Source organism: Pogonomyrmex barbatus, unplaced genomic scaffold (assembly GCF_055798465.1).
Source record: "Pogonomyrmex barbatus isolate J1 unplaced genomic scaffold, ASM5579846v1 scaffold17, whole genome shotgun sequence".
In the NCBI taxonomy this organism is placed as follows: Eukaryota; Metazoa; Arthropoda; class Insecta; order Hymenoptera; family Formicidae; genus Pogonomyrmex; species Pogonomyrmex barbatus.
The window spans coordinates 3,363,952-3,379,229 of NW_028297113.1; the positions used below are offsets into that span (position 1 = coordinate 3,363,952).

The 15,278-nt window shown below is 38.4% G+C and overlaps 1 protein-coding gene and 1 non-coding gene across 8 annotated transcripts in view; both read right to left on the minus strand.

Moving 5' to 3' along the window:
* Window positions 1–15,278, minus strand: part of LOC105431172 (cytospin-A) — a 46,315-nt gene that overhangs the window by 16,365 nt on the left and 14,672 nt on the right. For 6 of the 7 annotated variants that reach the window (XM_089074401.1, XM_089074397.1, XM_011645201.3 and 3 more), the window contains 2 exons: window positions 10,809–10,903; window positions 6,248–6,412 (listed from right to left, as the gene is read on the minus strand). In XM_089074401.1, the coding sequence (XP_088930527.1) occupies window positions 6,248–6,412; window positions 10,809–10,903 (260 nt within the window). Of the gene's footprint in view, window positions 1–6,247; window positions 6,413–10,808; window positions 10,904–13,648; window positions 13,724–15,278 lie in introns of all 7 variants that reach the window. The other variant, XM_089074394.1, reaches the window with a different exon arrangement.
* On the minus strand, window positions 9,624–9,695 carry TRNAC-GCA (transfer RNA cysteine (anticodon GCA)). Its single transcript has one exon. It is a non-coding gene; the product is annotated as a tRNA-Cys (tRNA).

The window sequence follows — 15,278 nt, forward strand, 5'->3', positions numbered from 1 at the left end:
CGCGGTGTCGATTTTCATACACATCTCGTGGTGAGGCGATAAATTTTCGCAATGGCAACCAGTCCAGAAGACGAAGTGATCGAGTCGAACGTGAAGCTCCATGATCGGCGAGATAACACGGAATACAGAGACGGCACTGTGCCCTCGCGTGGCATCCGCGACTGTGGACCGTTCGATAAGATTCCGTTACGATGAATACCGATAGAAGTTTTCGCCCGTTAGAATGAGGCGTATTATACTCGGTCATTAAAAGCAGAATATAAATTTCCACTTAATTATCTCTGTCAAGACGAATATAGCTCGGAAACTACTCGTGTGTTCGTACGTGTATCATTTGACTCTAAGACAAGAATTTTAAGAATTTTAAATAATTCAAATAACGAAATTTTACTTCTTTAATCGTATATTACACCTTCATATCTTGTCTGGCGTCCTTTGACAAAATAAATCTATCGTGACATATATATACAAATATACAAATAAATCCATTTAATTAATCTATTAAAATTTAAAATAGCTAAGCTTTATTAGAAGGAATTATTTGGAATAAATTTATCAAACAATTTTACTTTACGCTTTCTACGATGTATCAATCGGAATTTATAATCAGAAGCGTGAACGTCAATTCAGACCTTCAAAAAAAAAAAAAAATATGATCTTTACGTCCCGAAATTTACTGGATCTGTTTATTAATCGTTATTCATTCAGTTATTCATTAATATTTCGACATTATATCACGGTGATGTGTAAGCAGTTATTAGAGCGCATACCAAAGTCTAAGACACAAGGCTGCGGTACGATTTAAATTTCTTGCCGAGCGCGCTCGAGTTGTCGTCGAATTCGATGCCTTATGCAAATTATACGCAATCGCGATGTACAATTGAGATAAAAGTGTTTGTCGCATCTCTAATGAATTACGTGGCCTCATCTGAGAATAAACACGTTAACGTCACGAAATTGCGACGTCGCTAAGCGCGTGTTGTATATAAAAAAAAAAAAAAAAAAAAAAAATTATAGTCTTAAATCGAGACAAATAGTCTGATATTCAAGAATGTTACAATCTTCTTAAAAAATTTTAATCTAATTTGATTAAATTTGTATTACGAGTATTATTTTTGCTTAATTCAAGATTAAAAAATTTTTTATACGAAGATTATAATATTCTTGCCAGCATGAAAATATCTATATCTCTTGCAGCAATGCTAATTTAATCAAATCAAGACTAAAATTGTTATAAAAAGATTGTAATACTCTTACTTATGTGAGAATATTTATCTTGATTTAAAACTAATTTTTTTTGTAGATTTGGTTTCTAAATCTCGGCTAATAATTCGACTTAAAATATACTCTTAATTCTTCAGCATCAAGAAAATTTTGCGTTGAAAATTATAAATAATAATCTTACATTTGAAATTGAAAATTTATTCTACCTTTGCTGTAAAGAAGATAAAAACGTATTTAAATATTACGATCGTAAAAAAGAAAACGTTTTGTTATATCACATCGTTTTGCGGTAGTTGCTATCTCTGTGTGTTGTTGCTTATTTCAATAATTGACTTATCACTCCGGTAAACTTTTACTTAAAAATGTATCGTCATTGTGATTATTACGATATCGAGTTGCGTTGATAAATAATAAATTTTGAAATGAAATATAATTCTATTATGTTTTCAAGTGTTATCAAAGATGCTTAATGCAAACGAACGTTTGAAAAAGAAATTTGTTTTGTTCGAATGGTCTCAGGCTCGCTTATGTGTCTTTTTATCTCGTTCGAACGAGACACAAGTAGATATCCTTATCGCAAGGTGTAGGATACAAGTCGACCGTTCGAGAAAAGTGTCGACCGGTGACGTCACTCTGTCTATAAAGGTGTTTCTGATCGAAGAGAGATAAAAATTTTCATCGTCGCGCATCAAAATTATGCATTGTCATAATTTTGAGAGGGAAAGTGACTATGTGCCGCGAAAAACGAATTACGGTAAAATAAAAAGGAACATATTTGAAGGAAAGAAAAACTGTCTGAGAATAAAGAAATCGAAATCTTTGCGGGAAATGGGAGAGATCAGAAACATGGATACAGAGCGAGAGTGAGAAAGATAAAGAGAAAGAAACAGCGTCATATTTATTGCTGTGCAAATATTCATCGGCGTAGCCATTTGTGCAAACAAATATTGTGAACACATGAACTCGTACATCACACATGAACATCGGGAAGACTCGTGCCAGTGAATGTGTGCGATTCCTCGAGCTGCTCGTACATTGTGTCCCCCATTTTAATTTTTCGCTCTGATTTTTGTCGGAGAAATTCTATCTGTGCGATTCACAATTATCTTCCTATACTCCTCGGAGTTCGAATGATGGACCGGCCCATGATGGAAGAAACACGCAAATGGAAAAACGTAGCGACAAGGTCCGGGTGCACGGCACTTCTTTGGAGAGCGAATGACGTCACTCGCGTACTCGTGTCATTGTTCCTTTCTCTCTCGGACGCGAGAGAAGTCAATTGGGCTTCTGCCCTTCTTCGGAGACCCTTTCGCTTAGAGCCGCTCGTTTCTTCCGCGGCGGAGACGACCGCTTAATCGCTCGGCCGCACAGTGGCCGCTCTGTTGAAGCATCCTCTCCGCCTTGCGGACGAAATCGAGAGACAGCGTTTAAACGCTCGATACACGATGTGCCAAGCACGGTTGCTCTCACCGCATCGTTAAATTGAATGCAAATGCCGATTCAAATCACAGAATGTCAATGAACTTGAAATAGTAGTAAAGTTTTTACATAAAATTACGCTATAATTTCTGTCCCGCAATTTCTTATTGTATATATTAATTTCTTATTTTATATTAATTATTATACGACTTTTAAATTTTTTATTTCTCCAATTAATATTTGAAATCTTTTTGTTAAAATAAACGTTAAAATATTATCGTATTATTATACAACCGCATGATTCATGAAATTTTTCAATACAATGGAATTGTATTAAAAATGGAATTAATACAATTGGAATCTTAATATTGGAAAAAAAGTAAAAATTTATTTAAATATTTAATGTATATAACTATTTTCTGTGATATTTGCAGTCAATATCTGTAACATAATTACTAAGACATTTAATTAATAATTAAGAATAACTAATTAATATTTTTGATCACTCATACATGAATTTAAATATTTCCAAAATTAAATTAAGAATCATCCCTCAACTGCGAAATTAACTCTAGAATATGCTTTCGATCGAGAAAACGTGGTATCTAAATTATTATAATAATCCGGACGTTGCGTCTCTCGGGAATGATGATCGCAACGCGTTACGTTGAAAAGTGAGTTTCTTCCTGATGCAGCGCGCTCTCAGGACCGCTTTCGCGAGAAAAATCCAGTTACTCGCGACTCTCCGCAAGTTCATATTCGCGATACGCGCACGCGTCTTCTCTCGCGGTTTTACGCGAGACCGGCGCAAATTGCAACGGACGCACCGGCGCGCGTCGCGCCGCCCATTGACTTTTGATTCACTGGGTATGTGGGTCGGAGTGCCGCTCTCATTGCCAGAGTGGTGGGTCGTCGGTAGCGATGGGCCCGAGACCCACGCGTACACGGAAGGAACGGTTTTGCTGAATTGTCGAAAAAAATCTGATGTACCAGATCCGAGAAATAATTTTGTTGGGCCCTCAATATATATTCTTGTGTGGAAAATTTAAGGCTCAGTTCTCTCGCGGCGCGACATGAGTTGTGTGACGTCAGAGGCGAGAAGTGACATGTAAAAAGTTTCTTGCGTCATATAGCTTTATTTTTTTCCTTAAAAACATGATATTTTCATATTCTTAAAACTTTCATATCATTTCTTAAAAAATATGAGAAAATAAGATATCTGTCCAATAAATCACGTAAAAGTGTAAAATAAGTCTTGAAATTATGGTCACTGCTCAGCTATCAGAAATAACTAGATCTAGTGATCGGGTGATTTTCGCAAAAAAATTTTCGCAAATACGAGAAATCTAGCAACGATTTTCAGAAAAATATCAAATTTGTAATGCAAAGTTACATGAAGTAAACGAAGAAACTCTACAAGCTGAAGAAATACACGCGATATATACATCTTTCTCTATATACAATCTTCAATTGCGAATTGAAAAAAAGATGCTCCGTGTAACACAAATATTCAAGATACTCGTCATGAAGCAAAATACAAATTTTGCGGCTTTATTGTAAACCGGCTTCATTCTGTAACGCTTGTCAGCATATAACTGAGTTTCATCTAGCGCGCGGTTCTCCAGCTCATAAGTAATTTTTCAAGGGCTCGTCGTCCTACCGATGATACTTCGCATTCAACTCAAGTTCACTTCGAAGAATAGGCAAACAGACAGACAGTCTGTTTTTTGTTGCAATCCGTAAACCCTGCATACCATTTCCAGATGCTACTTTCTTTCTCAGAAAACTTGGAAGGAACATTCTAATCCATTTGCCGCCACTGATTTTTGCCTCTATCTTCATTATGATATTTTTTTTTCACGAAGTTTTCTTTAAAAAAGAGCTACAAATTTTTTTACTGAAATAGTTCATAAAATAAGAAGTTCGTTGCAGGCAGAAAGTGTTGGTGTCAAACGCGACGCTGCTTCGATAGCGCAAATCATCCGGAGATTATTGTAGCCTCGAAGTTTAAACTGGTTTAAATCGTGCGGCACGGCATGGCAATTCGCCTCCTTTTATCGACGAGCGATATTTCGAAAGATTCGCGAAATCCAGCTGCCACGAGGAGCGGGAAATGAGAGAAAGTAGGAGCGAATGCGAGCGGCGCGAATGTTCCTCGTATCACATCGAGAAAATCCTGAAACACATTGCTAACACGATAGCGTGCCAAAAATTATTTTTTTTTAATTCCTTACTAAATTTTAAGTCGGTTTTATTTATGTTAACTTTCTCCAGAAAGCTCGTTTCTCTCTGAGACTTCGTAGAATTAGGCAAGTTCTAGGAAAGATATGTTGAGAAGTTCTTTTCGACAACTTTTCTATGAACAACTTCTAGCTGTCCATTCGAAGACGATTAACGCAGTTTCCTTGATTTAGGAGGCGATAACGTCAAGTATGTTTTTTATTAAGTGCATCCTTTCATAAGCGAGAAGCTACGTCCTTTACAGGAATGAGCGGCCCGGAAATAAATCGCTGTTCTTTTTAAGTTCTTGAATTATAGAGATCTCGCTATAAATTTTCGCAGCTGTCACAAGATTAAATAAACGTGCCGAGTCAGTGCATTATTACGCCATACAATACTGCCGATTATCGTTAAAAACTCGTTTCAGCAAATCTGACAATTTATTTATTTCTAAGGTAATGTCCCGGGAGTTCGCTGAACTCCCGTTATAAATCAGTAATGAGAAATCGATTGATCGTCACGTAACCGGCTGAGTATATTTTCGGCGAAAGGTAAATCTGTCATTTTCTCGTCAAAAATACGACGTCAATTAGGCGCCTTTAATTATCCGTTCTATTGCACTTCCATTCTGCGCGATAATACGTGTGGACGAGGCCGACAAGCGTGAACGTATTGGAATTAAGACAGAGAAAAAAATCAAACTCGCGCGTGCAGAAAATTCTCAATTGACCGACAAGTGTAGCGTTCACCTCGGTATAAAAAAATGACAGACACGGAAATAACTCTGGTACTGCACACCGGATTTATGTATCGAGGTCAGCCGGAGAACGCACAAGGCATAAGGCAATGCCTGAATGCATGTCCAAGTGGACATTAAAAATGTGACGTGTCATGTCGTTCAAGAAAAATGAGAAAAATGTGAGAGAATAGATATAGAAAATATCTTTGGGACGAGATAAAACGAGAAAATTCACGATCGCGGAAAAATTCGTCGGTCCGGCGAGAGTTCACGCCCGTTTTACGCAAAACGTCCGACGCGATCTCGAGGCCGCGGTCGGACACACGTCGCGGCGATCTCGGCGATCACGTCTTCTTCGTGATGAACCGAGCAGAATTCGAGATACCCGGAGATAATACCCTTAAGATACATCCTTAATACCATTTCTCGTAGAGACGCATCGTAGAGGCGCGTGGCATCGAGAAATCGTGGGGAAAGGAGCCGCCGAGGCCGGGTCGTCGAACTCCGTTCGCGCGAACTAGCGATGAACGAGCGCATCTCGGCGCCTTTTTCTCCTCGTTCTCCCTCTCTTTCTTACCCGGGTGTTTTTTACAATCGACGGACGCGCATGCGAGACCGCGAGAAATCATGGACTTGAGGACTCACTTTAGCTGCTGGTCCCTCGTCGCCCTGCCTCCTCGGACGGCGGCGTACTCGACTTTTCTCGCTGGCCTCTTCGCGCTGAAGAGCGACGAGATGTCTTTTTTCCGCCCCGCGTTCGGCGCTGACGATCTTGGCGCTGGTGCCGCGGAAACCTCCGTTGGCTTCGCTCTGAAATCCGCATTAATTGGCTGCGATTAAACCGAGAATTGATATTTTCCTTCTTAATTAACGAAGGCATTGACCGCGGGACGGCTGATTGGTCGAGTCGACGATTAATTGTTCTTTTCGGGGATAGCCACGAATGGCGGACGTTTTCGAGGCATCAGATTAATCCTATGGAAAACAGATATTTGCATACATAGTGTATACACGACCACGCTTAAAAATATATTAACATTAGAAAGTAAAGAGAGAGAGAGAGAGAGAGAGAGAGAGAGAGAGAGAGATAATCTATAAATTATTATTGAATTACATTTTCACTGTATCACACGCCGACTGTTTTGTACAGATGCTCTTTTTTAACGAGCAGAAATAACTTTCGATTATGCAGTGGATTAAATCGAAGATGTATTCACGTTGCATTATTTTCAATAGAATGTATGTAATTTAAAAAGTGACGCGCTAGAATATTCCAGAGTATTCCCATCGAATAATTTCCAGACCGTGTCGATTTCACGCACGATCATTTATTCGCGCCCACGACAACGAGGAGTGCACGAGACAATCGACGTGCAATCCGCAATTTTCGTTGCACAATAAAAATCGGAGGCGATGAACGATCGTCCGCCCGCGCGCGATAATGATTCGTTCTAACGCGTAAGCGGGAAAGCCGCCGACTCTCTCTCTCTCTCTCTCTCTCTCTCTCTCTCTCTCTCTCTCTCTCTCTCTTCCCTTCTCTCGTTGCGCAAGGAATTGATAGAATTATGTAACGACGCGCGTATTAACGCAATGCGATAGCTGACGAGTGCGTGTACAGTACAGGTGATTAACGGGGAGGATTGTGTAACGTTTGTGCGTGCGCGCCGTTAACATTTCCCCTGCGGGAACAATCAGGGGGAAACGGGGGCGGACAGTTTCGCGCACCGACGCTAATTTCGTTATCGCGCGTTACAGTGGCGAAGCCATAATCGAGAGAACAACGTCATCGAGAAGGCTGGCTAATGACATGATAGAAGCGAAGGCTTTTACGCTAATAAGCCATTTAATATCCCAGTGATTTTCTATCATTCTAAACCGACCGAAACACCTTTTATTTTATTGACAAAACACCGTTGGACAGACGTTCGCAGAAATGTAAATTATATAAGGTCTACAAATGATGTGATCAGATAGATTTAAAAATAATTTTACTGAGCCATCAGAATAATTATACACGGAAAGACCAATTTTGCTGGCATGTCTGAAAATTTAACTAGATACAGTTCTGAAAATAATTTTGTTGGCCCATCAAAATTATTATTTTGTAGAACACTTAAATATGATGATTAATACTGCAAAAATGTTTGATCTAACAATTAATTTGAACATCATATATAATAATTTTGCTTAAAGTAAAACATTATATGATAATAATATAAACATTTTTAATATTCCAGCAATTAATATAAAAATGTTCCACACAATTATTTCGATGACTTAACAAATTATTTTTAGATCTGTATTTGGTTAAATTTTTGAATATTTCAGCAAAATTTTTATTCTTTTTGCGCGCGCGCGCGCGTGTGAAATTATACAATTATATGTCGACTTTTGCATTACGATAAAAATTAAACGTGGCCTGATTCTCTTATCGTCGAATCGCTTATTCGCCTGAGGCGAATTCGCACTTTTCGAGTATGACGGGAAGGCTCGAGACACCCGAAAACCCGATTCAAGGAGTTTAGCGTATCAACGCCATTCCAGCAGCTTGTATCGGCTACTTGATGAGGTCAGTTCGATCGCCAACCGTTGGTCAATGCCCTCTTGTCGGATCCGCCTGTTACGAATGAACGAACGAACGAGCGATCGATCGATCGCTCGACGGACCGGGAGAAACGGATTGATTTCAAGTAGCGTTACCGCACTTGGTTAATATAACGCTCACCCGGTATTACGTAAATTATGAACGATTTGTCGTGCCACCGATTTGAACATGGATACAAGTCGTACTTCGTATCGACTCTTTAAAAGCCTGACGTGCTAATCTTTCTTGAGCGGAAAAATCAATGTAAGGAAAAAAATGGAATTTTTTCAATAAACGATATAAAAAATAACAAAATTATTTCAATCAATCCCCCGGAATAATATCGATGTTGAATTATGAAAAAGTATATGAGAAGAACAGTTTTATTTAGTAAAATAATTAAAATTATTTAAAAATTTGGCCAAAAATCAAAAAATAATTTTGGGCTATCAAAATATATAATAGATTTCTTAAGCATGAAAATAATATTATAAAAATTGTTGATATTCGAGTAACCAATTTGAATGTCTTACACATAATTATTAAGGTGTCAAATAAATTTTTTTCAGAAATGTATTCAATCAAATTTTTAAATACTTCAGCAAAACTATTCCTTTTATAAGCTTTCACATAAAAATTAATGTTCCAATTGTATTCTATAATTTCCGATAATTTCCAAGGATACAAGACTGGCGTCTTAGCAACGTGTATATTTTAGTTATCAGACGTTATATAAATATTAAAAGAAAATGACTGAGTCATCGCGCAGGTAGATTAAAAAAAGTTTACATGCGCAAGTTTCCGGCTTGTGAGGTGCGGATGTCACAAGTAAAAAAAGTGAGTCTCCTATCATTGCCGAACCGGCTCGCGATAATAACATCAGTCCGTAACACGTGGCATTGCCATCCGTTTATCTCCGTTACATGGCGTTCGCTCGTCTCTGAGAATTGGATTCTAAGTGATAAAACCCGGTGTGAAAATTTACGAGGGCATCCAGTAATTCTATCTGCAAGAACATTATCTCGTGTTAACTGTAGCCAAGATGGTTGCGACACACTTTGCACCTCTACCTATTATTAATCCGGGAAAATCACACGGTAATATCTACCGAAGAAACTACTACTATAAATTTCACATAGAGATTTATTTGCTGCATTATTCTCATGCAAGATTCCCTGCGAAAATGTCAGCAATTTATTGCAAGAACGGAAATTAACACAAAGTAAAATTACTTAGTAATCTCATTTCTTGATAAAAGATGAACTTTTAATTGTCAAAGATAAAAGAAATTTAATCTAAAAATATAAAAAGATTATTGGTTAACAAATTTTTTCTTTTTTTTTTTTGTAAAATAATTTAACAAACAAGAATAAATAATAAAATCAGATAAATTAAAAAAAAAGATAATTTTAGATAAATACAAATAAAAAAAGTGGTAGGGGACACCCGGGTTTGAACCGGGGACCTCTCGATCTGCAGTCGAATGCTCTACCACTGAGCTATATCCCCAATCTTAATCACCTACTTTCAAATTATGTCTTTTTGGTTTAATAAGCAGATTGAAATGCTGTAATAAACTTTATATAACAAAATTATTATTAAAATGTAATTAAATATTTAATAAAAATACATTAAAAATATAAAAAAAACCTATCAATTAAAATACTATCAATTTTAATGTATCTTAATCTTATCGATAGTATTTGTTTTCTAAAACACTTTTACACATTTTTTTTTGTGATTTTTTTTTTTAGTGATGAAAAAAATTTTATTACTTTAATCTAAATAAAATTTTTAATATAAAGTGATATTCCTATACATTTCTAGTGCTTTAAAAAGACATCCTGTCAATTACAATCTAAAGAAAAGTCTTTCATGACTGACACGGTTGACGGTACAATTTTCCGGTGTATTGAACGGTAAAATTTGTTGAGTGAAATTCGGAATTTCTCGCCGAGTTTCTCGAGCCACGATAAAGAGTTCATAAAAACGAAGACGAGAAACCGCCTTAGTGGCAGATGAATAACGGAAAAATAATGGGAGAGACCGATTTCCCGACCCGTGACGAACAAGGAATCCGTCTTGCTATACCGCATCTAATCACGATTACGATAACGAACTTTCATTATACGCTAGGCTAGATAAAACTGTATGCTGGCGCCCTCTGTAGCGTATCTCGTTCACTACAAAGAATTAATCGTGAATATCATCGGTTGATAGTCGGTAAAAATTTTTTTCCGAGATACATTTTACAAGTTAAAATAATAATAGATTCTTTTTAATTTATATATTAAAATACAAAATATTATCTCAAAAATACTCTTATCATGCTTGGATTTTTAATTTCAATTACTTGAAGATACCATTACAATTTAAGGACATTTTATTTGTTTGTTGTTATATTTTATTTATAATTTGAGTTATTTATGATTCAAAATATATATTAATAAATATTCCGGAGTTTACATTAAATTAAATTATAATCGTAATAAATATTTTGTTTCACGTTACATAAGTACAAATGATCTGTGTTAACTGCACACATTTCCACATTTCCAGAATATTTGTGAATTTCTCGAGTAAATCTCGCGGGAATTAATGGCAATTAGGCTATGTACTTACCGACTTCCGCTAGACTTCGTAAGCGGCTGTATATTTTGCGTGGTCCGTTTAAACGGCGCCCGGCCGCCCGAACCCACGGACATCCCGCCTCGAGGCTGAAAGGAACGACATTTTTTTTTTTTAATGAGTACTCCCGCCAACTCTTGAATGTAAGGCATTCTTACGTACGCGAACCGTAAACAACTATAATTATATCTTAAGACTTAAAGGTTATGGAAGTTAAAGTTGGGATTTAACTGCGACAGTTTGTACGCAAAATGCGGGATGCAAATGTAAAATTAACGGCTAATTTTAACATCGACGACGGACTACGAGAAATATCTTTAAAGAGATAAAATATATCTTGTAGATCATGATCACTGCACTAACAAGCAGAAGAATGCGTATCGCTGTCAAGCAAAGAACGCGCGCGCCTACATAACTAATAATAAGGAGCGAAGTGAATATTCCCCTGCAGGAGAGCGTATTTCATTTTAATTGTCTGAAAGCCTGAGAAAGATGAATAATAAAGAAGACCCGGTCATCTTACAATCGGTTTCGCCGCAAAAAAAGCCCCGATAAGCGAGCGATTAGAGAACGCGTCGCTCGCAGATAACGCAATCTCCGGCGATAGCCCGTCTCTCGCGACGCGACGGAAATTATCTCCCTCAGAAAATAAACAATTAGGAAAGGGGCGCGATGGGGCGAAAATGCATCGGGACGCGTATCGTTCCGCTCTGTTTCCGAGCCAAAGAGCCAGCAATTAAATCGCGAGGTAGACCATTACGCGAGTGTCGTATCGCGCTGAAGATTATCGGATGCGGAATTTAATAAAAAAAAAGCGGAACGCTATCGCCGGTTCAGATCGCCGTCGGTACGTTCGCGAACTCACGTCCGATTTGTACCCCCCACTCTCTCCCCCTCCCCCCTCCTCGTTTTTAGCGAGTCCGCGCCGGGTAATCGCGACTCTGCGCACGTGCGACATGCACGTAATTATCCCGGGCGCGCATTAAAAACAAATAATTATCGACGATCGCGCTGGCTAACGTTCCCGTGACGCTCTGATTCGGCCGTGATTTATGAGTAACAGCTGGATAAGTAATCGGACACCGTAAACGCGGGTAATTACACGCTGGGCGATGACAGATCTCGGATCACTCCGGAAATGTGTAACATCGATCAACGTTATTGATCATTTTATTACTGTCACCGCCTTGATAATTATGACACGCAATCGCCTTTTCCGCGACGACCAAATGAAACATAGTACATATAATTATGATAAATATAATAATTATTTTTTTTCTTACGCGCAGAGAGTTGACATGTGTAATTAAATTTTACTGCACTACACGATTCTGCATGATTTTATACGATTTTACAAGTTATCTTAATAATAATAAAAAAAAAAAAAAAAAAAAAAAAATTGTCGCACAGTTTATAGCAAGAAACTCTTAACATGACGACTAATAAAGTACAATTTGAACAGTTATACTTTCTCAGTTTTATAATCAATTTTTATTTCATTAATTTTAAATTATAAATAACTTAATAACTTTTTAAATATCAATCTCTCGTTCTCATGGTGCACAAAGCGCGAAATAGATTCACTTTTACTAATTACATATTTTAATAGAAATTTTAAGTAGGAATAGATTAGCACAATAGAAATATATCAATCACTTAATGTTTCTAAGTGCTAAATAGAATTTGCAATTAAAAAGTTTCTTAATTAATTACATCTAATAATAGAATTGAGTTAAGATAATAAATTAATCAATTTAAAAATACCATATAAACCATCGAATCAATTAATTAAATATAAAACCAATATCATTAGGTATAACATCATTACATTTATTTACAAATTTGCACTATCATCATATTTTGTAGAAAGCTTTATCCAAATCCACATCTCACGGCTTATTAATCGCAGGAACACTCAACACGTACGACCATGAGTTATTATCATCATCTTATCTCTATTACTATATATTGTGTATCACATTGCAAATAAGGCATTTTCTAGATGAGTACGTAATCTCCAATTGTAATAAAAAAAAATAAAAAAAATAAAAAAATTAAAAAAAAATAAAATCGTAATAAAATCTTAATAAAAAAAAAAAAAAAAAAAAAAAAATCGAATTTATTTATTTCTAGGAGACACTTCTTGTAACAAGAAACGTAAATCTGAGGTACACAAGCGAGGCGTATACAAGCGCAGAGGCATTACCGAATTCCCACCCAGCGCATCTAGAAACTGTCGGATCATCATTCGAGCGGCGGATAAAATCCCACATTGAATCACCGTCCCGCGCGGCACGTCTCACGTTACGCACGAGAGAACGCCGGTCTTCTCGCACACTACGCACACCCGGCGAAATCGTCCGGTACCGGTACCGGATTCACACCTCCGCCGAGATTAAGCGCTCCCCCGTCGAGACGGATGGACGCGCCGATATTTCCCGAAGGATTTCCGCGCCGTCCTCGCGCTAACGGGAGCTCCGCGAGAAAAACGTCGTTCGAATCGCGCGCAAAAACCGTTATCGGCGCGCGACTTCGCGCGATTTCCGCGGAATGCCGAGAATCGCGCGCGGCTCGTCGACCTGGCGAAGAAACGAAGCGAAACCGATCCCGATGCTCGGACGCGGGGAATATAATGGAGGTAGCCTCTTCCCGAGTGGACGCGCGCGGCTCGTCGCTCCTCATCGACGCGACACCCGAGGAAGCGCGGTCGAAGACTGGCGGAATTCGAACTGGCGAGATAAGAATTAAGTTGCCAGCGATAAGCTAGAAAATATCTAGAGGTGGATATATCTATACATATATACGCGTTCGCGAGCGTATGCACGCCTACCTACACAAACGCAACGCTTAACGCTGTATATCCAACGAATGATCCGTTGCCACTTCGGTTCTTCATCCCCAGATCGCCCCTATAAATTTTACAAAATTTTATTATTACTTTATTTATATATATATATATACTGCAGTTTTATTAATCAATCTCCACTGATATTAACGAGCTCTCTGGTTAACTACTTCCTTCTCGCAATCTTTATCTCTTTCTAATTTTTAAAATAAAAAAAAAATAAAAAAAAAAAAAGAAAAGAAGGATGAACAGTAAGTTAAATCGAGATTAAAGTTGATCTACATCGATAGAAATGGACGTTAATCGCAGATGAAGAGAGAAAGAGAGAAACGAGGCAACGAAGCTTCGCATCGGCTTCATCTCCGACACCTGGGATCCTCTCTGACGATGGGCGATCTCTGATCTCCGAATGCGGATCGCCGGCGTTATCGCGCCGTCCCGCGAAAACACGGCAGATCGTGCACGGCGGCGGGTGCACGATCAGCATTTTGAACCGCCGCGGTCATCACAACACCAGGCGACTTCGATCGGAAGGCTATACGTTCGTATACATGCGTATACCTTGCGAAGGTTCATCGAACCTCGGGCACACGTACCGGGTTCCCTCGGCCAATAATAAAGATGCACGCCCGGTACGTAACTACGCTCTGTACATACGTACCTAAGTACTACCCTGCACCGTATCCGCTCTTCCCCCCCCCCTCCCCTCCTCCTCTCACTCTGTCTCTCTCTGTCTCTCGTCGCGGGACAGTCGAGGCATATACGGGGTGTCCCGAATCTGTCCCGCGTCTTTTCGCTCAAACGTACGTGGAGGAAACGTCGCCTTCGCGATTTTTGTGTGTCAGCTAGTGGACGTCGTTAATTTTTGATCTTGATAATTTTTCACGAATCTTTTTTTTTTTTTTATTTTTTTATTTATCGGTCGGAGCACTCGGTGTTTGCGAGACTACGCTTGCTCGTACATCGTAAGTCGAAATGTGTGATTTACGAATTACGCGGTGCCGCGGGATACGAATTGAATCATCGCGAGGCGAACTTGGCCGTTCGGACAACTCGGAATTTCTGGCCCCCTGAATCGCTACATTCTCGGCACGACTTTTCGAATCGTTCTCGCATCATTCTCGAACCGTTACATTCTCGGATCACGGATTCTAGGTTGCGCAACGTCCCCGTGTTACGTCCTGCGATCCGCAACATCCTCGGATTTCTCGTATCCCTGGAATATCGATCTTATCGGTTAACTCATTCTCCTCGATCTTTCTCTCGGATTTCGATTCGAAGATCGGCTTCTCCGTAGCAAATACGAGATGTTCGGATCTACTTCGTGATATCATAAGAGCGCACACATTGGGAACGTTCAACGTAATTACCAAGATTTTCTTTCATGTCCGTTTCTACCAATGTTAATTAACTTTAATCCTGATTTAATTTACTTTCTATCTTTTTCTAATTCTTTGAATTAAACAGAAGTAACAAAGTAAGTTAAACCGAGATTAACATTGGCAGAAATAGGCATTAATCATCGCAACATTTCAAATTATTTGAAGAAACTTTAATTAAAAAAAATTTTTTCTCAGATTTCTTAAATACAGAAATAATACTTCAAATATATCTCTTTT